This window comes from Lampetra fluviatilis, chromosome 4, assembly GCF_964198595.1.
Source record: "Lampetra fluviatilis chromosome 4, kcLamFluv1.1, whole genome shotgun sequence".
NCBI classification, from domain to species: domain Eukaryota; kingdom Metazoa; phylum Chordata; class Hyperoartia; order Petromyzontiformes; family Petromyzontidae; genus Lampetra; species Lampetra fluviatilis.
In genome coordinates, this window is record NC_136278.1 from 29,161,672 (window position 1) to 29,184,167 (window position 22,496).

General features: G+C 48.2%; 1 protein-coding gene across 1 annotated transcript in view; it reads right to left on the bottom strand.

The window, feature by feature from the left end:
• The window catches only part of LOC144931407 (uncharacterized), a 168,005-nt gene extending 156,973 nt beyond the window's left edge, over positions 1–11,032 (bottom strand). The window contains exons 1-3 of the mRNA XM_078855213.1: positions 10,944–11,032; positions 8,305–8,871; positions 1,855–1,920 (exon numbers count right to left, since the gene is read on the bottom strand). Coding sequence (XP_078711339.1) covers positions 1,855–1,920; positions 8,305–8,871; positions 10,944–11,016 — 706 coding nt within the window. The 5' untranslated portion in view covers positions 11,017–11,032. The remainder of the gene's footprint in view (positions 1–1,854; positions 1,921–8,304; positions 8,872–10,943) is intronic.
• Between the last annotated feature and the right edge of the window lie 11,464 nt (positions 11,033–22,496).

A 22,496-nucleotide genomic window follows, 5' to 3' on the forward strand; every position in this document is an offset into this window, starting at 1 on the left:
TTTTGGGCCTGGTTACTACTACGATGACTATCAAAGCATTCCAGGTGTTGTAAGTTATGGGCTCCGAGGTGGCCAAGAGATGGGAGTGTTGAGTGTCGGCCCCTCATCTGCATGGGCTTCCTCTGGTCACTGCAGACTCCTTCAATATCACGGCAACCACTCACGAATGGTATTGGCCAAAAATCCCAATGCAGCAGGAACAAAGTATATTTAAAACTCCACGAGGTTTCCCTAGGTTAATAACTGGCACGTGTTATTAAGTCTGCCCATGACACGACCAGCACTGTGCTCATCACCGTCATGAGCCTTGGTCACTGCTGGATGAAAGCCCTTGGCAAGCTGCTGCCACCCCTCCTACGCCTGCACACCTGCACACGTGCGCTGCATAAGTGGACCGGCGTAACTTTTTTTCGGAAAGAAAAAAAATAAAGTACGGCGAACAGGTGTGGATCTGAGCATACCTTCAATAAGTGTCTCCTCTCGAATGTTATACTGCATCTCATGAGTGTAGTTATGCATTCAATAAACATTTCATTTCACATTGACAGGCTGCGAGGATATTATCTGTGAAAATAAAGAACAGGCAGCGTGACCTTGGCGCCCGTGTCAGGGCTAACACGAAAATGAAGGTTGCATATTTTTACCAATCCTCCTGTCGCACTGCAATTTCATGAATCCTCCACGTTTGTGTGAGCTGAGAATTTTGATAGGGAGATATTTAGGAGGAATGAAGGTTTTTTTTTAAATAAGTGTTGGCACATTCTGCCAAAAACACATTTTCTCTAAACGCAGTCAACATATTTTTTTCTCCCAATCATCTTCCACGAGTGAAGCTAATCCCATCGATTTGCCGGGGTTCGAAATCAAATAAAATTAACCCGTAAAAACAAAGTTTTTCACTATAAATCCTTTATATGCGTGTTCAATGGGCCACAACCCAGCTCACATTGGTCTTTGAAACGGGCGGCTAGAGTCCTCTCGTCCTCTGGCTTGAGATGGCTGCCACCTATGGGTCAGATGATTGCCTGCCACCATTAAGCAATTGGTAATTAAATATAAAAATAATTTACCTAAGAAGTGTAAAATTTTGGAAAACAATTTTCACGATGAGAAATTGTCACGCACAACGAGTCTGTGTGCAAAATGTCAGCTCGATTGTATCACGGGAAGTGGGTTAAAAAACGACCGAAAGATTTGCACGGTCGTAAGCACGCAAGCAAGCAAGCAAGTGAACTTAATATAAAGGATTTTAAAAAGGACGCCTCGTTTTGAGAAGAGCAAGTCCATTCTCAAGAGAATTTAAAATATAGATCGTAACCTCAAACGTTATCCTGTGCAGGTCAACAAATTAATACACTCCTTCGTACGTTAACAAATTGCACATATATATATATATTTTTTTTATTCGGGCAGTTCCCACAGAAACATTCGCTCTGGTACACTTCGTTGGCAGAAGCAACACAGGCACGCGTGACTGTACGGTTGCTACGATAGAGTTTAATAAACGCGCGCGTAAGCACACACACGCACACACGCGCGCACACAGACACACACGAGTGCGTGCTATGTAGCCAGCAATGTTGGGATGGGGACACAAATCGTGACGGGTGTCCTAGGACCACGACTCTGGGCTAAAAAAAAGCCTTGCAAACGTTTTGTTGTTGTTGTCTTAGCCCTGATGATGGTTTTCTATAGGCTCATAATTTCCATTGGGCAATGTGAGACGTCGCGTCTGCTGTACTCAACACAAGCTGTTCTGTCCGTAACATTCACAGAGCCGTCATAAATCATTTAATGTGCACGGCATGGCCGAGTTTCCCTCTTGAAAACTGAAATGGGTTGAACACAACTTACCTGGGACTTGTGTAAACTCTCCCGGCTCCTTCTTCTTTTCTATTTGCAGGTTCGGGCAGATGACGGCTGTTGGAAAGAAATCGCAATGAGCGTGGGCATTAGCACACACATTACATTCACATCGCCGTCGAAATCCTCCTTCGACTGGAGGTAGAGCATTAATCACTTGTTTATTTTGAAATGCCAAAATTCCATGGAGGTCTAGTTCAGACTATTGGAAAAACACAACTAAACATATAAACACACTTATTCAGTGCGCCGAGTCGATTAGAGTCTACCTAATGGGCACATAGGAGGGGTACATAATGACTTATCCCGCGTGTGCGGTCAGAAGTTTAGAATGCGGGTTGAAGTGTGGCACATGTTTGGGCGCTACGTGTCCCGAATGCAGAGGTCACCGTTTCGACCTCCCGGCAGAGGTCGCAAACGGGTTTGGATTCCTTACCCGTACGCATACCCGGCCGCACCAGGGTCACAAATGGGTACCCGTACACGTACCCGGCCGGGTACGGGTACCCGGCCGGGTATCGGGTAGGGTACGGGTATCGGGTACCCAGTTGTGACCTCTGCCTCCCGGCAGTCGAAAAAATGGTTCAGGTTGTCCACCCGTCAATGTGTAAATGCACCGCACCGCAGCAGGTCGCCTGCGGTGGGGTGAAAGTGTGGGTGCTCCCGTAGCTTCCAAGACATTGTGCCAGCGTGGAAGAGTAGGCTAAGATACCCGCCAGAGGGGTGAGTATTTTCGCTCGAGCGGAGGCTCCTCCGATTAGCACGGCGTGAAAGAAGTTAAACGTACGTACGTACTTCAGTGCCGGATTATCCTAGTAGCAAAAGTAGCTACATATGCTACGGGCCCCCGAACTTTCAAGGGCCTAAATGCTTTTAAGCTATCAATTACGGTTCAGTGATTCTGCACTTGCTCAATTACTACAGTACTATACTGCCTTCAACTTTTATGAACGACTGGGTGTTTAAGGTTTAACGATTTGTCGTATCATCTGGCTGTATAGCAAATGCAAAAATCCAATAACACAAGTAAAAAAATTGCGTTTCAATATTTATGTTTTTTTTTATTATATTTAGGGCCCCTTTATAACATATGCTACAGGCCCCGCACTAGCTTCATCCGGGCACTCACATAAATACGAGAAATTTCAGGGCTGCTCCCTCACTTTTGACTTTTTAAGTACTCATGTCAGAGGCTGACCGTCGGGAATCCATCTGTCATTCCGGGGCCGGGTTGCCTCTGTTGGTCACAGTGGCTTCACACCAGCACCACATGCCACCACCGCGTTGCTCTTTCGTACAACTTTTTTTCTTGGTTCAGGGTGGGCGGGCGGGCGGGGGGGGGGTGTTCTTTTTTGTGGGGCTAACTTCAGAATTAAATAAATAAAAACTCCAGTCGTTTGTACGTAGGTCATGACCCCTGTAACACCCTTGAGCCCACCAGCCTGCTGCAGAACTGAACACACGTCAAGGCACCCGGGATAATCTCCACTGACAGGCCAAGAGAGAGAGTGAGAGGCTTGCTGTCCTCCTCACAGCAGCAGTGGCAGTGGCAGACACTTTCACGCGAGAAATCTGGCCACAGATTGCATCGCCCGGCAATGTTTTGGCTGCTTTCGTCGAGCTTTAACAAATATTTCCTTGTCTTGTCGCCACCACCACCGCCGTAACCCCCCTTCCTCCCCGATCGCAGCAGCCTCGTGAAAATTTTAAGAAGGGAAACTCCAAAGTGCCACAGACAATTTCGTTTCGCTGAAAATGCTCCCCCTCCATCCACCCTTGCTGCAGGAGAGGGTTCCTTTTGTTTTAAAGTAAAAAAGAAAAATCGTGCCACTACGTTAGGGTACGCGTCCCAGCTTGGCCCAGTTTAACTCCCTCACGACGGACGGACGTGTAACAAATAACGCAATTGCAATAACGGGTGACATTAAGCCGAGACAAGAAACACAGAGGTCACTCGCAAAATGTAAAGCCTCGCTGGAGGCTACGTCTGCTGCCACATTTTACTGCCTCAACCCCAGAGCCTGTGTTGTTTTTTCTTTCAGTGAATTCACATGATGGAATTGAATACCATCACCCAGGCCACCTTTATGACCCTCTTTTAACCCTCTGGCGAGGGAGGGGGGGAATAATAGGCGTAACCCCATAATGCTCAAAGACTGGAGCTCTGCAAATTCCAGTTTGACCTCTACGTATTGATTATATCTGCTATACATACCACACAGGAGCCCAGAGATAATGTAAAAAATGAAAATAGCAGCCTTGGCAACGTCCCACTGAGATAAATTAGGATAAGTCAAGTGCAGACAAACTGTGTTGAACACCGCCATCGCGATAGAGAGCTTCCAGGACCACCAATAATTACCCGAACGAAAAAACCCCACTGACTTTGTATTTTAGAGTGGCAGACTAAATGCAGCACATACATACCTCGTGTCACTTGCGGCATCAAACCATGAAAAGTGGAAACGCACGTTACAGTTCATATCCATATATTTGATCAATTATTAAACGTTTCGTTAAATTTTTGTATAATTTACAGTCCATCGTAAATCCACATTGGGCGAGGGCTTCGCCATGCCGTGTGTTTGGTCGTGTGAGCTGTTTAACCATACTTCACCACGCTGGTCAGCGCGGATTAGTGAAGGAGGAGGCCATGCCATGACACGTGTAGATATCTCTCACCACTCAATGATAGCTGTGCTCGGAAGACGAACCCGAGTCTGGTTTTGTAGCACGGTGTGCTCACCACTACGCCACTTTTCTACCTCTTACACATTCCTGCGGAGGGAGCTGGTAGGAACGTTGGGTTGCTCGGTCAATGGCCAGGGTCAACGGCGGCGTGGTGTATTCCGCAAATATGCCCGACTGTGAGGGCGGGCACAAGCCGGCGTGAGTAGGTTAAACGTTGAGTTTTATAAGGGCACCACGGGGTGACCAGCCCCTCCCCACCCAGCCCCACCGCTCCCACCCCCCACCCAGCCCCACCCTCCCCACCCAGCCCCTCCCCACCCTCCCCACCCAGCCCCTCCCCACCCTCCCCTCCCCACCCAGCCCCACCCTCCCCACCCAGCCCCTCCCCACCCTCTCCTACCCACTCAGCCCCTCCCTCCCCACCCAGCCCCTCCCTGCACGATGGACGGACACAAAAATCCCCTGTGGGCTGGTGTAACCAGGAGGTTCCAAATAGTAAAACGCTTTATGTATAATAATCTTTTTTGATCAAATGTGAAGAGCGAGCACACGTGGAAGTGGAGATCGGGACAGGATTGAGTGAACAAAGAGAAGCAGGAAGGCGAAAACCACATTTCTGCAGTGTGAACATTTCTCGGAAGAATTATCTTTTGTTCTCTTAAATAAATATTGACTTTCTATAAAATTCCAGGAAGTTTCATCACCGAGAAACAATTACGTGTCTTCAATGTCAACTTTTATGAGAAATGGATTCACTCTCCCCACTCTTTTTATTTTTACATATGCGACTGGACGTCTGTAAAAATAAAATATCTTTTTGGTTCTTTCGGTAAAGTCACGTAGAAGAGAAATAATAAAAATAAAACATAATAAAATACAATTCTCACGACGTTTCGGCCACAACGCAAGCAGCCGTCCTCAGGTGAAGAACAGGTCTGTTGGAAAGACAGCGTCTGAAGAACGCTGTCTTTCGACACCTGAGGACGGCTGCTTGCGTTGTGGCCGAAACGTCGTTAGAATTGTATTTTATTATGTTTTATTTTTATTATTTTATTATTTCCCTTCTACGTGACTTTACCGAAAGAACCAAGAAGATGAATCCCTGCAGTCACGAAAGCTTTAAATCGAAAAATAAAGGAGTTTCGTCGCTTGTCGGATTCCTCCAGTATAAATACTGTTTTCTGATTTTGGACTGCCTTCGTCTGAGATGAGACGCGATGGTGGGCAGGGCCCACGATAGGTGTGGTGGGGGGGCTCTGGGACAAACCGCCGTTGGGTTTTTTCCACATCATAGTGGCTCTGCTCCCGGAATATTGGTAATCTTGGCTCAGCCACACATACAATATGTTCAAAAGCGCTTTTCATTCGGTCAAATGTTGGCACACTTCTAGGGCAAATTGTAAGGAGCTAAGCGTAGTACTTTAGGATACAATGGATTGTGCTTTAAAGTGAAAATGTAAAAAAAAATCAAAATTGCACCATTTTTTCTACTTATTCCTTTTTTTATGAACTTGGCACCCATGGGCAAGGGGAGTTGAGTGTGTGTCGGTGAAAAGGGGGGTAAGATTTCACACAAGCGAGGGTAGGTGCACGGTTAGGAAAAACGAAAGAGCAATTTCACACGGAATTACACAATCTCCCCGAACCAATTGCATAGCTGCACACTGCATAGAAAATAAAAAAAAATTCAAACAAGAAAACTGTGTTTGCAATCTTCAAGATTTAACCCAATTGAGCGAAAACGCCACGTTTCGAGTCAGTTGAGTTGAACGGCCGGCATTGTCTGAGCAATTTGCCTTTTTTTGTGTTTGTTCTTGTTGCGTTAACGGCTGCCAGGAGATGATTTGTGTGTCCTGCACCAAGCATTGTTCCCAAGCCGTAAATTGCGATCTATAATTAGGCGACAGATGTCACATCAAAACTACCGCTCGCTGGAGTAGTCTTCTCATAATCAGGTGCCCGATTGGGTTTGTTTGTACGAAGCACCGATTGGTAAAAAAATTAAAATAAATTCCTTTATTATATGATAACTTTTTGTAAGCTTCCATAAAAACAATCTTTCGGCTGTAAACTTGTTTTGTTATCGAACATCCACTAAGTGACTCTAATTGCCCACGCGAACACAAGATCACCCCGTAAACATGCACGCATCTGTGATGAGTTTGTACCCTTACGTAAAACAGTCAGATATGGGCGTCTGCATCAGTGAAAACAACAAAAACATCAGGTGATAGACGCTTGTGTTGCGCCCGAAACGTCGTGATTTATTTTATTTTATACTTACGTGACTTTATCGAAAGAACCAAAGAGTATGGATTCCTGCGGTCACGAATGCTTCAAATCAAGATTGAAAAACAACTTGCTTAGTTTGACTTGAAATTCAACATAAACTCTGGCTGCATGCGCTAAAGTGAACCTAACGATGCAATACACCCAACTCATCTCGAGTTATTTCGTGACAACGGCAATCTAATCGCCTCCTGGTGACCACAAAATGCAATTAATTCAACGAGAAGCTCTCGACAAACACGCGGATGGCGTTGCGTCTCCCGCCGCAAAAGTTGAGAACGCGGTGGCCAGAACCAGACCGCGCCCTCACTCACTTTCACAGCGGTACAGAGACTGACGGATGTGGTGTGTGTGTGTGGAGGAGGGGGGGGTCACCAATCTCAAACCATTGACCACAAAATCGCAGCATCAACAACAACAACAACAACGAACACCCCCTCCACTGCCCACTGCAATGATTTGCCGGCAGCATCGTTTGAAACATTCATCAGGCTACTCCTGCAAAAATAAAAAATAAACACCTAACTTTGCTCCACTCTACCAATCGTCGACACGGACACTGAACACCCAGTGCACGCGCTGCCACTGATGAACACTGAACACTCAGACGTTGCCGCTGATGAACACTGAACACTTAAAGACGCGTTGCCGCTGATGAACACTGAATACTTAAAGACGCGTTGCCGCTGATGAACACTGAACACTCATAGACACGTTGCTGATGATGAACACTGAACACTTAAAGACATGTTGCCGCTGATGAAAACTTAAAGATACGTTGCCGCTGATGAACACTGAACACTCATAGACACGTTGCCGCTGATGAACACTGAACACTTAGACACGTTGTCGCTGATGAACACTGAACATTTATAGACACGTTGCAGCTGATGAACACTGAACACTTAAAGACGCGTTGCCGCTGATGAACACTGAACACTTAAAGACGCGTTGCCGCTGATGAACACTGAACACTCAAAGACACGATGCCGCTGATGATGAACACTGAACACTTAAAGACGCGTTGCCGCTGATGAACACTGAACACTCATAGACACGTTGCTGATGATGAACATTGAACACTTAAAGACATGTTGCCGCTGATGAACACTGAACACTTAAAGACGCGTTGCCGCTGATGAACACTGAACACTTAAAGACGCGTTGCGCTGATGAACATTGAACACTTAAAGACGCGTTGCTGCTGCTGATGAACACTAAAGATACGTCTCCGCTGATGAACATGAACAGTCAGTACACGCGTTGCCGCCGATGAACACTGAACGCTCAGAAGACACGTCGCCCCTGCTGAGCGTGAACACTCACTCGGCGCACACGTTTCCAGCTGACCAGCCCCGCACCTTTCGAAACCATGGGCAGGTGGAGGGGAGAGAGAGGGAGGTTCGACGGGAGGTGAACACGAGAGAGAGGTGGTGCGGGGGAGGGGGGGAGAGCGCTCACTTTCGCAAATCCTCCGGCGCAGGATGTCTCGAAGTTTGTCGATGGCATCGAAGTCGGACACGTGGAAGACGTGCGCGTCAAGCGGCTCGGACGCCATCTCCTCGAGCTCCTCGCGCATCGCCTCGCCCACGCCGATGGCGAAGACGCGCACCCCGGCGGCGCGCGCCTCCTTGGCCGGCTCGAGCACCCAGTCCTGGCTGCGTCCGTCCGTCAGCAGCACGAGCACCTTGTTCACGGACGAGTCGTGAGGCCGCGCGCCCGCCTCCTCCGAGAAGCTGTGCTTGGTGATGTAGCTGATGGCGTCGCCCGTGCGCGTGTTGCCGCCGGTGTACTTGATGTTGTGCGCCGCGCGCTTCACGTCCTCCTTTGCGAAGTGGGAGCCCAGTTCGAACTCGGTGTGCGCGCTGTCACTGTAGCGCACCACCCCGATGCGCGTCCTCTCGCGGCCCGTGTCGAACGAGCCCACGAGGTTGGACACCCACTCGCGCACCTTCTGGAAGTTGCCCTTGCCCACGCTCGACGAGCCGTCGAGCAGGAACACGAGGTCGTAGTGCACGTTCCGACAACCTGCGGACATCGCGAAGAGCGGCGGGGACGCGTCGGGGTCGAGACGCTGGGGAACGGCGCGCCGAGGAGACAGGGAGATTGCCAGCAGCAGCGGCGGTAGGAGGAGGTGGAGGAGAGTTCGGTGCGCGCAGCCCCGTGGACACATCCCCGGGGGTGCAGCGTGCAAAGGCGACGTGCGACGAATATCCCAAAGCCACTAAAATCCCTCCTGCCACATACACGCATTTAAATGGGGACCTCCCTTTGCGCCTTCCCCTGGTCATCCACGCAACACCCCCCACAAAGCCAATAAGTTCCGCATTTTTAACAGGGGGGAAAAAAATAGATCCTCTCTCTCTTTTTTCCAGTTGTTGCCGGTGAGAAGCGCGGGCTTGCTGCGCCAAGTTGCACGCACGCATGAGAAAGAATGACGAAAAGAAAGAAAGAATGAAACCCCTCGAGACTCGCGACGAGTCAACTTACGCGCGTCAATGCGCGCTGCCTGCCGGCACCGCCGCCGCGTGTCACGCGCCCAAGTTTGTCCCCGTTGCAGTTTGCTCAACGACTCCCTCGCTGAGCTCTGAGCAAAGGTCTGCGCCGACCAAGAGGACGCAGGGTTCAAGTAATCAACTGTTGTGTGTTGTCGTCGCTGGGTGGAGGAGGGGAGCGATCGGTGTGGCGGCGAGCGCGCTGCTCCTGCGATGCGCTACGGACCCGGCGTCCCGAGTCCGAGTCCCGCTCACGGCCACCTGAAACGGTCCTGGGCCCTGTCCCCTAGGTCGACTCAGCCTCAAATGAGTACCTGGTGTAGCGGTGTGTAAACATTGACAAAGGCGGCCGGGCGTGGTGCTGGCCGCCAAACCCCTCGTGTGTCTTCCGGGCACTTGATAAGTGCTCGCTAACAGCACTTGCCCCGACAGTCGGTTAAGGCTATATGGGGTATATTTGTCTTTGTTGCGTGTGTTATTTACATCGAAGGATTGCGGGAGATGGCGATGGCTTGGGATATGGAGAGCATCTAGTGGCAGGGATTTGCCTAGTCACGTCTGCATCCTGCTGCGATTCGATCAATTATGGCGATTTCATTTGACTGTAACGATTCGATTCCAGAGTCGATTGTCGCATTTAAAAGCCCTCGTTTTGTATTTTCCTCTCGTTTTGTGAGTCTCTCCCTTTTTTTTATTTCAACGAGGGGTTCCCTCCCCCCCCTCCTCATTAGCCCCAACGTGCCACTGGTAGCTTATCGTTCGCACAACTCGTAAGATGAATCGGGATCTCGCACGCTCAATTCCACACGCGCCGCTGTGAGCGTTTAAAATGATCAACATCAATTGATGGCACCGTGACCCGACTATTTAATGATCGCGACTCGCTGTGAGCCCACCCGCTTGCAGACCGAGGCGTTGGATGGAACGGCTTTGGGCTCACGGTTACGTAACAAAACCATTTAACCCGAAGTGTTGCAAAGTTGTCTTTGTGCTGTGAGTCAGAGTAATTCACAATTATACAGTGCCAGTTATTAATTAGGGTTGCAGAATGCTGCACTGTTAGATGCCCAATAGAGACAAGTTAGAAATGCGATGCCAATTATAGTACAGTATTATTATTTTACCCAGGAAAGGCTGAGTCTCAAGATTCTTTAAAAAAATAAGGGTCCTGTTACATTTGGATATTTGGCCAATTCCATGAATGAATGTTTATCATGATATTTTGTGCTGCATTACAAGTTTTAAATGTAGTGTTGGGTTATTGTTTGTTTGCCGTATGATCAATCAATGCAGTCATTTGGAAACAGGTGAGTCACTTGAAAGATATCCAGGACAGCCCTTTGCCAATCCACCGCTGGATGAGGGCCTCCCCACGCACACGTGGGAGCATTGACTTGCAACACTGGATTTTGCTGTACCGCCTCTCTGTAAGATAAACACTCCATTCATAAAATCTCAGTGTGCTTACCGGAGCCTAATGCTTAATTTGTCATTGAATATGTTTCTGAAAAGGTACGGAGACCCATTGCGTCGAGACCCAAACACGTGGGGCCCTCCTCCTCCTCTCTTAACGTCTTTCAAACCCCGGGATACGTTCAGATTTACCGGCTCTCTCCGCCACCGACTCTCTTCCGCCGAGCGCCAGCAGAAGTCCGGCGAACCAGAGCCAACGAGTCATCCGACTGCTGCTCTCACCGGCAGCCATGGTGGAGTGGAGTCCAACACCGCCGACCCTCGGAAGGTCTCTGTGTGCGTGCGTGTGTTGGCACAGGTGGTGCATCAGCCAGTCATCTCAGTCAGTCGACCCGTGGGCACCTGCTGGGTCTTGCCCCGTGACCTCCTGCCAGCGGGCGTTCGACACTTCACGTGGCCTCAAGGTGCACATAGCCTGGCACAAGCGTCGTGGTGACGTCACCGCCACTTCGTAGGCGAATGGCGGTTGTTGTTGTTGTGTGACAAGAGAGGTTCGTGGGATCAAGTTCCGTGGACGTGCAAACAAAGCCCACTTAACCCATTTGCTACCACCACCGAGAATATTGTCCCCACATATGCGTGGCGAGAAAAGCGGTATTGGGTATCACTCATGACAAATATTACTTTGGAGTAGATCGCGTCGTTAAAAATGTGCCGTTAATCCACCGACCAGCCGACGCAGCCAGTTAGTAAGGTTTGTCACGTAAACAGAACGTGCCAATTAGTTACTACTTCAGCACACCGGTGTGTTTGACAGTAAATCCACAACATTTACAATTTGATCTTGATTTGACGCTTTCGTGACTGCAGCAATCCATACTCTTTGGTTCTTTCGGTAAAGTCACGTAGGTATAAAATAAAACAAATTAAATCACGACGTTTCGATCGCAACACAATCAATCCTCATCAGGTGGAACAACCACAGCAAGAAAATGCTGTAGTGGACGGGAGAGCTATAGGTACCGGCCGGTTTACTAGGACACTTTTTTAAATCCTTTATATTAAGTTCACTTGCTTGCTTGCTTGCGCGCTTACGACCTTGCAAATCTTTCGGTCGTTTTTTAACCCACTTCCCGTGATCCAATCGAGCTGACATTTTGCACACAGACTCGTTGTGCGTGACAATTTATTTTCGGAAAATGTTTTTTTCCAAAATTTTCCACTTTTTAGGAATTTTTTTTTCATATTTAATAAAAAATGCCAATGTGATAAAAATGAAACTCTTACTCAAGAAAAACAGAAATGAATAATAAAATTAAACCGATGCCACGCATATAAAGGATTTATAGTGAAAAACTTTGTTTTTACGGGTTAATTTTTTATCTGTTGTCCCCCCCCCCGTGTCCCACACTCAGCTTCCGACTTCTAGCCCCGCCCACTTCCCCCCTCCCCCCCAGCCTCACGTCCTCTTCCTATAGCGCTCACGCGACTACCCCTACCCCCAACCCTCCCCCTCTCTCTCTCCCCCCTTGCTCCTCCCCCCTCTCTTACCTATAAAACCTCTTTCCACGGCAGCTCTCCCGTCCACTTCAGCATTTTCTTGCTGTGGTTGTCCCACCTGATGAAGATCGCTTGTGTTGCGATCGAAACGTCGTGATTTGTTTTATTTTATTGTACTTCTACCCACGTGACTTTACCGAAAAACCCAAAGAGTATTTGTAATTTGAGGATGACTTTTCGCTGGTGATTGCAATAGCTGGGTATCACTGCCCCTAAAGGATACTCATAATCACGGGGTAACCCCGACTCCAACCCGAAACCAAAGCCCCTGAACCTTAACCCCTATCCCACGAAGCCTACAATCGAACCCATAAGACGACAGCCAACACTGTAGCACCTACACTTCAACCCTAACCTATAACTAACTACGAGCCCTAACTTTGTACCTAGCTCATAACCCTATCCATGAACCTTCACGATAACCCCTAACCCCAGAGGCGTAGCTAGGGGGGGGCAGGGGGGTACATATGTCCCCGGGCGCCAAAGTAAAGGGGCGCCAAAATGAGGCTTACAACGTTACATGATAACTTATTGCGGCGGGCGCGGCAGCCTGAAACTACTGCACAAATCTACACCTCAACCTAAAAGTTTATGTATCCCGCCACACACAGCCTACATGTCATGTAATTACATTTTGGTACGTGCGCCTATTAAGAACTTACATGGAAGAACGTCCCAAACAACAGACAGGTGCAGTCTTTCAGCCTTAGTCACTGGCCTGTTTCTTGGTGGCGGAAACTACGACGGCCTGAAACACGCTGGAGTGCACGATAAGAAGCTGTTAAAGCTATCTATGAAGGACTGGATGAACTAGTAGGGCTACTAGACACATTTTCGGAGGACGTAACTATGACGCCTGAAACCAGAAGTGATGCAGAACAGTTACAGGCATGCGAATTAAATTTAAACTTCATAGTTTTATTAAATTTTCTGGAATGTCATTCTTGGAAAAATTGATTGTGTTCAGAAGCGCTTACAGGATCCTACTATGAATTTCAAGGAAGCAGCAACTGATCTTGAATCTTTGGAGCATGAATTTGTCAAGCTTCGTGATGATTTGAGCCAGGTTGCTGTAGAAAACGCCAAAACAAGATGCACAGCCTGGGGGATCGATGTGGACAGAAGAATTAGGCGACGTCGGAAGATGCCAGGAGAACTGGCAAGAGATGCAGGACTTTCAGCAGAAGAAGAAATTGTGCGCGTTATGAAGAGCGTATTTTATCGACTTCAACAGGAGATGTCAACACGGTTTTTACGACTAAAAGACCTGAACACAAAATTTGGATTTCTGCTGGACGTCAAAACTCTTCTATCCGACACAGATGTCGATGCAATTCGTCGAAATTGCACATATTTTGGAAATTTCTATGGCACCGACATCAATGGCCACGAACTTTTCACATAAATTGGAGATTGCAAAATGCTGCTCAGTAACCGGAATGAAGTTCTACCAGAAACTCCTTTGGATATTCTTGGTTTTATTGTGTTTTATGGAGACGACATATTTACGAATTTGCGAATTTCACGCAAATTGTATTGACAATAGCAGTTTCAATTGCAAGCTGTGAGCGGTCGTTCAGCAAATTGAAACTTATTTTGTCGTATTTGAGTGCTTCAATGGGACAAGATCGTCTCAGCGAACTTGCTCTTCTTAGCGTTGAAAGAGAAACATTGGAAAAAACAGATTTTGATTACGTGATTGACCAGTTTGCGACAGTGAAATCAAGAAAAATGTATTTTTTGTAGACTATATCAACCAGTCTACGACAGTGACTGAGTGAGCCATGTAATATAATTTCTATAAATTTGCTTCTTTAAATACAATGTTTCATTAAAATTTAAATTGTTATTCCTTATTCGATGTAATAGGAAAATGTGATTAAACGGTGGGGGGCGCCAATTTTATAGTTCGTCCCCGGGCGCAAAATATCCTAGCTACGCCTCTGAGCCTAACCCTAAACCATGAACCCCAAAGAGTAACCTCATCACTAACCCATAACCATGAACCCTAGCCCATAGCCCTTAATACATTATGCAAACTAAATAAGAAGTTGTCCCTGACTCATCAACTAAAACCCAATGTGGCGCGGTCTGCGATGAGACGCAACATTTACCTTGGGGACAATGGTTCCCTTTCATTCGCCATAACTTACAGTGCAACGTGCATTCGTGTCGATGTGTGCTTATGTGGGGGGTCCTCTAGGTCGACTCAGCCTTAAATGAGTACCTGGTGCAGTGTGTAAACATCCACTCTGGAGACAAAGGCGTGGTGCTGGCCACTGCACCCCCCCTCCCCAGTGCGCCGTGCCGGCCTTCACATGTGCTCTCGAACAGCACTTGCCCCAGCATAGGGACACATTTGTGTTGTGTGTGCGTGTGTGCAGTGTGCGCCACTGGGAATTGTGCGCGCATCTTTCTCTCCACGTGACTTCTGCGCGGGGAACACGAGCACGCTCGCTTTGCGGCCTATAGTTTGCTGTTGCGAGGAAAATAAACGACATGCTTTCGTGTTGCTGTTGTTGTTGTTATTGTCGGCGTGAAGAGAATTGCCCACGTGCGTATCTCTCTGTTGTGGCATTTTAAAGATGGAACAAACCGTGTGCGAAAGCAGACGCTCGTCCATTAATACAAATGTGACATCATATTTGTGGTTAGCGCAATGCGCTATTGGAATGCATCCCCCCTCTTCGATTCCCAGCCACGACTGACATCAATGGCAAGTGCTATCTGAACGGGTTGTAACACACACTGCCCCCCACCATACCCCCTACCCCACCCCTCACAAATCGGAATGAACGCATAAAATGTTACACAATCAAAACAGATAGATAAGTACGTAAGAATAGGAGTGGTGGTGCAGTGGTTGGCGCATTGTGCTGTCAACCCAGTGACGTGCATTAAATTCCAACTGGTACCCTCCCCCCTCGCCGCAACCCTCACTCACCCGCCCTTAACCAACCCGTAATGACCAGCGTGGTGAAGTATGGTCAAACGACCGCAATCATTGACGCGGCGTGGGGAATCCCATACAGCAGTGAATAGGCAGGGTTGTGCGTTCACGTTATTGGACTCCTTTTTTTACTCGAGGGTGGGAGGTGACGGATCGTTTGCGATGGGGTGCTTGCGCGTGCCTTGTTGGATGTCCACGGTGTGTGTGTGTGTGCACGTGCCAAAGATTGTCACCGTTCGTGGATGCAACAGCAAACGCGCGCCACGCCCTGCATGCGTTGTGACGCAGCACTGCAGGAGAGACGTTACTCTGATGGCCACGCGCAGGTCAAGATTCAGTCAAAAGCAGGGGCTAGGTATATCACCTTTTCCTTCCTAAGCCCCAATTTAACCCACAAATACCTTTGGCGCGCCAAGCATTAACACACACCCCGGAGTTATCCGATAATAATTGTCTCGCAGTGGCAACAGTGAGTGAGCAGGGCAATTATGTGTGTCCTGTATGTTGACCTTCGTTCGCACCGTACGTAGCCAACATTGCTAATTCGGAGGTGTGGGGCATATCATGAACACACGCAGTTTCCACGTGGAAAATATTCTCCCCTCTCAGCATCCGATTAGTGCCGCTCGAATGCTTGCATGCAATGACTGTTTTTAAAACGAAAAATAATTATACATATATAATTTGCGAGGCTTTAGGAAGTGCTCAGGTCGGGAGGGCCTCGTGTGACCGCGGGCCGCAAAGGCAATTAAGTCGCGGGAACGGTCAGGGTTCCAACCCCCCCCCCCCCCCGCGTTCAACAAACCGGCCGACGGCTGCTCGAAGCGACGCGATGCTTTAAAGCAGAGCGAGTGACCGTGCCCCATTGCGAGACATTAATCAAATCTATCGACACGCTCATTTAAACAACAAAAAATTCGCGTTCTAAAAGAGAGAGAGAGAAAAAAATCCCTTTAATTGCTGGCATTGCCACTCCTGAAAAGAGGGTTTCGTCCCCCGAGGTCAACGCGTGAACTTTGCCTTGTCGGGTGAGCCCGGCAGAAAGAGAAAAACACCAAACTCATCCTTGCCAGCGACGTCCGAGTGATGTCTATTGCATCTTAACGCTCATGCCATAATGTGCAGCCGATGATGCATCACTTCTGTGCCTACGAAGCGTCGCTTGAAAACAAAATCGATACAAATGCCCGCCATTCTTTTCGTTTTTGTCGAATCCCCGTGCAGATTGAAGCAACGCAATCGCCGTAGACTCTAAATATATCGAGAGTATAACGATGCGTGTGTGTCAGTCTGTAAGTCCCCCCCCCCCCCCTTGAGCTGATATATATGTGTCAATTCTCTAATCATCAAATACAGAATGTACGGACCTTTTTTCAATCCACTGCTGAATGAAGGCCTTCCCATCTAGTGCCAGTCGTGTTAGTTGTTTGACCATGCGTCACAGTGCTGCTCGGTTGCGGTCCGGTGAAGTGGATAGACACCCAGGACGGCTTTAGACGCCGCTCGCCACTCGATGTTAGCTAGCCGCAAGGCAGGAATCGAACGGAGGCGAAACTATGCCGCTGCTAAGCCCCCGATTAGCACTTTGCTGGTTAACATTTAAAAAAAGGCGGAATTCATCTGTCGAATCACCCCAGGTGCGACGCAAGTTGCACGCTGGCCAGCGCGAGCAATTCCACTTTGGGATGAGAGGCATTTCGCCAGCAGTAGGGTGACGAAAGACACTTAAACAACGAACACCCACAAACAGTGGCACGGAAATGCGTTGAAAAAAAAACCTCATAAACAAGTGGCGACCCAAAAACAAATAAACAAACAAGCAAAAAAACCTGGCCACTTAAGAGGGGGAAACGCATTTCGGTCATACCGCGTGGCCAAACTTTCACAGAAACCCTCGACCGTCTGAGTGTTACCAAAACAATCTCTTCTTAAGCGTTTCTTGCCGTGGCCGTAGCCGAGGGTTCACCATGCATGGCCCTGGTTGTTAGCAAAAAAATAGAAACAGTCAACATCGCCAACAGTATGAATGCGAGATAGGCGCGCACGGCAGTTGCGTTGAGCTCCAACGGGCACCCAAAGCAGACTCATTTGGCCGCGATTCGCACTGCGGTTGTACAAAGAAATCGTATTAATTCTTGGCCGACAGGGCAGCTGCGTGCCTCCCACACCCAAGGCCAGTTCACCTGTGGTGAAGCCATGTCCAATATCGCTTTCCCAATGTGAGTGGCTGTTGCGCTTAAGGCTGAATGAACAATTGTGTTTTCTGGGGCACAGAGGTCATGATTGCCTATATTCAATCCAAACATATATATATACAGGATGTGGTGGGTTAGGGTAAGAAAGGGGAGCGGTTGCACAATAGTCAGCGCGCTCAGAAATATGAATCGGGTGAACTGAGTTCAATTCAATTGACAAACAAAATGGAATAGACGCTGAATAGCGCACACAGAAGCGTGGGTAAGTGTACGCTTTGAATTACAGAAAGGGAAAGATGAACACATGAATTAGTGAACATGTGCCGGTGAAAGCCATCAGTTGTGACTTATAATAAAACGCAAATGGGCTTGTGCAGGACACGAGCCAAAGGTTGATGCTGGCCTGTGGTCGAGTGGGAGTTTAAGGGGGGTTGTGTAGGGGACACACACACACCCCCCTTAGGGCATTCACCGTAGAGATGGAGCCAATGAAATCCGGTGCTAGGCTGTTTGTTGCATGGCAGAACCGTCAGTGATTAAGACATTCTACGAAGGGGGGGGGGGGGCTTCATCCAGCAGCAGTGGATTGATCATGGCTGACGATGAATTGTCTCGTATTGGCTGACTCATGTACGTCGTGCCTCGTTTGTTCCGTCTCTTATGCTCTGTCCGTCTCGTTCGTGCTTGGCTCATTAGCTCGGTTTCATTTCGACTGTGAATCTCGTGCATTCTGCCCAGTTCTTTATGCCTCTTTAGTAATACCCTATTTCGTTTGCGCAGTCTGTATCGCCCGTCTCATTTCTATTGTCCGTATCGTTTGTTACTATCGCCTCAATGTAACAGCACACACAGGTAGGTTCCATACAAATTGCATTCATTATAAGTAATAGATGATTATGCTCGCGATTCGGTGCGTCGTTGGGCAGAAGAATTGATTTGAATGCATGCATTGTGACATCCGTTGCATTGCTATTCCTGACGCTCGGCTGACTGTCATCGTAATGTTAATTCAATGCACAGCACAGTGCTTTGTCGAGCCACTGTTCGGTGAATGAGAAGCACAATTAATAAAGACCACTGTACGTTCGTCAATACTACGGCCTTAAAGAGGGGGGGGGGGAAACATATAAAAGGTAATGTTTTTGGGCAATGGCTATTGTACTACGAAGAAGGGCAATTTCCAGAATCATTCGTTTGTTAGATGAAGGCCTTCACACGCCTCGGAGGCTTATTTGACCATACTTCACCACGTTGGCCAGTGGGTGGGTGGGGTAGTGAATGGCAGGAGTTCCAAGATGGATTCAGATGTCAGTCGCCACTGATGTGTAGCCGTGGCTGGGAATTGAACTTTGTGTTGCCGAGTCCAAAACGAGTCCATTATCTTCTTAACATATTACGCTAGACCCGACTGCACGCGTCTCGCGTTGTCCACGCAGCCCCCTTTGGGGAAAGGATAGAGACTACAGTTGGAATGTGGCTTAATCCCTCTCTATATACATTTTGAAACTTTTAGCGGTGCATGACGAGTGATATTCTCACAATAGCGCCACAAGAGCTGTCTGGGTCGCATAGAGCTCACAACACCAAGCTGACGCTTCTGAGACTTTGGGTTCAAATACCAGGAAGCCATCGCCTGTGAGTTAAGTTCTGAAAGGTTAAGTTGATGTTCTTTGCCCGGTTACCAATGGCTGCCATAATTTTCAAAAGCAGAGTGTGTGGGGGAAGAGCTGCCCTCTTCCGTGTAGCAGCAGAGGTCACTTGAAACAATCTCACACGTAACTCTGTGATATCCACTTCCGTGGGCCGTTCGCCAACACGTAGGGTTGCGCTTCTCTGCAAATAATTCTGAATTGATACTTCGTCTCATGCGTGACGCCCATAGAAGCATTGGAGTTCAAAAAAAAGATATTCCCTCGACCCGCACAACGAGAGAGTGAGCGAGAGAGTGAGCGAGAGAGTGAGCGAGAGGTGGGGGTTTACATAAAGCAAAGTTTTAAAATTTAATAAATAAAAAAAATTACGAAATGATGAACGAAGCAAAGTGCCGAATACACCGAGCCTCTTCTTGTTTCCACTGATCGTAAAAAAAAAAAGAGGACTGACCCTCAACGCTGCCATCTCCTGCCCGCCTCGCTGCTCCATGCTCTGACAACACCGGGCAAAGCCTCGAGCGGCCACCCATCGAAGCGCACTAAACCAGGCGTCGAGCCGGCTTAGCTTTCCGAAATCTTACGAGATCGGGCGGATTCGGGGTGAATGTGGCCCTTGAAACAAAATGCGCACCAGATGTCGGAAGCGTTGTGAGGCAGCCAAGAGAGAGAGAGAGTGGCAACCGATCGTGACCTTACCAATGGTGGCTGCGAGCCATGGAGTGCGTTTGTGTTTATATTTCGCTTGCCATTTGCGCGTGCCTTGGGGCTGTCATAATGAACGTTCCGCCGGGTCCTCGATGCGTTCACGGCGCTCTCGTGTCTGCGTATCTAATAATAATCCTTTATGCTTCCGTGAAGTGTATATATATATCAGCTTTAATCGTTGTCCTGGGACAATGACCCCCACAGGACATCTCTCCACCTAAACTGCCGTTAATGTATGCCTGATTAATGGTCGGCGAATAGTTAATTAATTCAATTGCCTCCCCTCCCACCCTTACGAGAGGATGCTCTCAATACGCAGCGCTAATTAGGTACCGCGAAGGAAATACGTGGGGAATAGAGTAAGAAAAAACAACAAAAAAACTGAACTTGGGTGGTGGAAAAACGTGGGCAGCAAGCCATGGTTTAACATATTGAGGGTATAACCACAGATTAATTTCAGCCGCAGTAATCCCGGGCTGAGCTCCAGAAAATATACGGGGAGGGGTTGGGGAAGGGGACACGAAACATTCCGCAAGATATGAAGCCCTCTGTTTAAAGATTCAACTAATCCGGTTATGCGATGATTTGGCATGATTCGATGACAGGAATTCATTATCTCGTCTTTTTTTGCTGCATAGTTTGTATTGCTTCTGTCTTTTTTTTATCTCGTTTGTATATTTTCATCGCTAGGTTAGCCTTAACTGTTCATCATATAATTTGTGCACGTAAAACAAAACATCGTTTCCTGCCCGCGTAATTCGATGCATTCATTGATCGTCAGCCTTTAGAATGAATATAAATCAATTAAGTGCTAACGCCCATATTTAGTAACCCGATATAATTCTGTAAAGGTCGATTCACCTCACGACCCATTAGCGATTCTACGAAGTGTAATTCGGAGTCGTAATTCGACTCGATTATTTTGTGTAAGTTCTGAATTTCGCCGCCGCGAGTGTAACGTGAACCTATACCATGCAACGTATACGTTTTCGTAAAACAGGAAAAAAATGGGATTCTTACGCAAGTGATTCGATGCATATGCAATGTCTGTCTCTTGCGAGCTTCAAAATGTTCAACATAATCATGCACAGCCATCGTCCACCCATAGCTGTATACTACCATTGCCGGCAAAAGATGATAAAGACATGTGCAGTGTTGGTATAGATGCGATTTGGCAAATGGCCCGAACCCATTTCACATTTTCCTGTGTCTCGGGCAAGTAGCGACAAGGGAAGATTTACGTAGTTTTTCCCATCGGTGGAAAGAGACAAGGCTACCCCCAGAGTAGATGCTGGGATTGGAGGACGGATAACGTCACGCATAATTCCAATTGCAACCACAACCACATTTCTCCCCTCCCTCCCTTCCATCAAGAAACAATAACAAAGTGCTGTCACCGGCCCACGTTATAGAACTCTGCACCCTGCAAGCTGAGTTCGTTTCGCGGCCACGACTGACGTGTCAGCAGGGAGTGCCTTCTGACATCAGTCCCTAGGAACCACCCCCCCCCCCGTCTTCAGACTGCTCTACCGACCAGCGTGGTGAAGTATAGCGCAACAACTTCGGACGAACCCTTAATCCAGCGATGAATCGACACGTGGCCTTACATTATCGTACCGGTGTGGGCTATAACACGTACACGTGTTCCTGGCAGCGAGATATATAATACTTTACAATTGAAGCAGGTATGTTATAATATTAAAAACACTTAATAACAATAACAACAACAGCATCATCCCTCCAAGTCCCACGTTGCGTTTCCTCGACCGCCACGAACGCAACGAGATCCGCGATTCGGAACGGCCCCGACTTGACAATCGGCCAACGTTCACGATGGCAATCAATTCATTAAAACTTTATTACGCAAAACAAATAACACAAAATTGTGCGATAACTGCTTTACCAGTGCTGCACAACAGCACAGATCACGAACAAGCACAAGCAATATATGCTGCATAAAGTCGGCGACGTTTTGAGCATGGATACGATTTGCAGTCCATCCGAATCAAATAAAAAAACACTAAACGCAAGCCAAACAGCGTGCAGCGTGCGTTAGACAATCAAAACCTCGTTTAGTTACGATGCAGTGCCAAACAGAGATGTTAGAGCCACGCGTTGCAATCAAAAAGCGTGCAACGTTACCACGCACCGAATCCACACGGCGTTCGCAATTGGAAACCGCGTCGGCATTCGAGTCCGTTCGTGCACAGCGCGATGTTAGTTCACGACGACTGCCACTCTTCACCGTGCGTGAGCATTCTGCACACGTCGAGTGGGGCGGCGGATATAATCGGTGACCTCACCTGCGCTTGCCTCTGGGGCTGCCGCTCCTACAGCTACACGCTAATTGCGCATATTTGTCTCATAGTCCGGTCGCGTTGAGCGCAGTAGCCGCCCCTGTCTGTGTGTGTGTACTCAAGGCATTAGCCCGGCCAAGCAGTGCAGCGCAGGCTCTGGATAGGATGTGGGAACACTTAACTTTAGCCGAGGCTAAAGTTATGCACTGACGTTCAAGACACCCCCCCCACCCCAATCACCCACCACCACCGCTTGCTGCAGACACGCGCTCACAAATCCGTGCTACCGTCTCGTGTGTCCGAATTGAGCCACTCCTACGAGCACACAACACCCATCACCCTCCCTCCTCTCCCTCCCTCCTACCACCACCACCACCACATCGCTC